Source organism: Stegastes partitus, unplaced genomic scaffold, assembly GCF_000690725.1.
Source record: "Stegastes partitus isolate 25-593 unplaced genomic scaffold, Stegastes_partitus-1.0.2 Scaffold537, whole genome shotgun sequence".
Taxonomy (NCBI): Eukaryota; Metazoa; Chordata; class Actinopteri; family Pomacentridae; genus Stegastes; species Stegastes partitus.
In genome coordinates, this window is record NW_007578268.1 from 368,858 (window position 1) to 370,925 (window position 2,068).

General features: G+C 51.4%; 1 protein-coding gene across 1 annotated transcript in view; it reads left to right on the forward strand.

Annotated features, from left to right (window-relative positions):
- Window positions 1-1,544, forward strand: part of atg16l1 (ATG16 autophagy related 16-like 1 (S. cerevisiae)) — an 11,454-nt gene extending 9,910 nt beyond the window's left edge. The window contains exons 11-15 of the mRNA XM_008288027.1: window positions 97-202; window positions 302-451; window positions 556-603; window positions 683-784; window positions 911-1,544. Coding sequence (XP_008286249.1) covers window positions 97-202; window positions 302-451; window positions 556-603; window positions 683-784; window positions 911-1,004 — 500 coding nt within the window. The 3' untranslated portion in view covers window positions 1,005-1,544. The remainder of the gene's footprint in view (window positions 1-96; window positions 203-301; window positions 452-555; window positions 604-682; window positions 785-910) is intronic.
- The last annotated feature ends 524 nt before the right edge of the window (window positions 1,545-2,068 follow it).

The window sequence follows — 2,068 nt, forward strand, 5'->3', positions numbered from 1 at the left end:
CTGTCTCTCACCTGTCTCTCACCTGTCTCTCACCTGTGTAGGTATGAACTTACCTGTCTCACCTGCCTCTAACTCACCTGTCTCTCACCTGTACAGGTATGAAGACGGTGTTTGCTGGCTCCAGCTGTAACGACATCGTGTGCACAGAGCAGTGTGTGATGAGCGGACACTTTGATAAGAAAGTGCGGTTCTGGGACATCAGGTGAGTTTAACAGCCTGCAGGTGAGACCAGGTGTTCGGTGACATCACAGGTTGGTTGACCAGTGGCTGTTCCTGATGCGTGTTCACCTGCCGGCTGCAGAGCGGAGAGCATTGTGCGAGAGCTGGAGCTGCAGGGCAGAGTGACGTCTCTGGACCTGAACCACGACCGCAGCGAGCTGCTCACCTGCTCCAGAGATGACCTGCTGAAGATCATCGACCTGCGCACCAACGCCATCCGACAGACCTTCAGGTGAGGCAGGAGGTGGGCGGGGCTTACAGGTGGGACCACACTGACAGGTTTCTGTATAAATCCTGTGGTTTCTAATCAGTCACCTGCTGTTTTTATCGTTTCAGTGCTCAGGGCTTCAAGTGTGGAGCTGATTGGACCAGAGTCTCCTTCAGGTGAGTCCAGCTCTTCACTGAGTTTATCTCCACCGTGAGTTCACCTGCTGACTCTCTGCTGTCTGTTCATTGTTCACAGTCCTGACGGCAGCTACGTGGTCGGAGGCTCAGCAGACGGCGCTCTGTACGTCTGGAACGTCCTGACGGGGAAAGTGGACCGAACTCTGGACCGAAACCACAAGTAAGAACAGCTGCAGGTTCATGTGTTACCTGGAAACTAAACGGAAACAGATCAGTGAGCAGAACCTTGTGACGCAGTGCAGAAAGCGATGACAGGAACTTCTCTGTGCCTGTCTTTGGTCTGCAGCTCTGCCATTAACTCGGTGTCGTGGTCGCCGTCGGGAGCGTACGTCGCCAGCGTGGAGAAAGGCAGCAGGGCCATCCTGTGGTCTGACATGTGATTGGCTGAGCTGAGCAGTCGGAGGCGGCTGCAGGACTCTGATGATGATGATGATGACGAAGGACTGCTCTGTGGAGACCAGCTGCTGCTTCAGTCACATGTTTTCTGTGTTTGGCTTCAGGAGTTTTAATGTTGTTCGGTGTTGTTTTAACTGTGACAGAAGACGGCTGGTCGCTCTGCACCCGATCTGATGGTTGATAGTTTAATTCTCGGCTGCTGGACGGACTGCAGCTGCCTCGTTGCCGTCGTGTGTTTGCAGCAGCGTCTTCGTCGAGCTCGAGGACATTTTCATCCTGACAGAAGAAGAGCAGCTGAGGACGGCAGGTGATTTATTAACCTCCATATCTCACATTACAGAACCTCCAACCTAAAGCTTCTGCAGAAACACTGTTTGACCCGATGATGATGATGATTAAAGGGACGAGGAAGGAGATGGTGTTTCTGTGACGTGTCTGAGTGTTGGCTGCACAGCATCACTGTTGGAAACAGAAGAAACGCAGCATCTGTGACGTTATTTTACATTAAACCTGCATCACAGTCAGCGAGTGGCTTCTGTTTCATTCACACACTGCTCTTTATTAGACTCAACACAGCTTTCTCTCTTTACATCCTCAAACAGACAGAACGCGACACTGGCTGATGACTGGATGTTCTGATCCGATCTGTACCAACCCTCAGTCCGACCTTCAGTTTACTGTCACACAGGTGAAGGAACATCTGTGTGACAGGAAAAAAAACATTCCATGATCAATAGCACTACCTATCAATAATCAATACACACTGATCGCAGTGGACATTGATCCCTGATGTTGCTGGTCCATGTGTCATTGTGATCCAGGAACTCTGTTGATCCCAGTTTAGACTCCTGAGCTCTGGTTGGAGGTCCTGAACCTCCTCAGAGTCTCTGTCATGGTCCCATGCTAAACTCCCACAATGCTCTCTGCTGCCACCATGAGCTGCAGTCTGTAGACGCCTCCTCTGGTCTCCATGGGATTAAACAGGAAGAGGCTCCACCTGCTGGAACAACCAGGTACTGCAGCTGGTCTGTGGTACATTTACTGACAT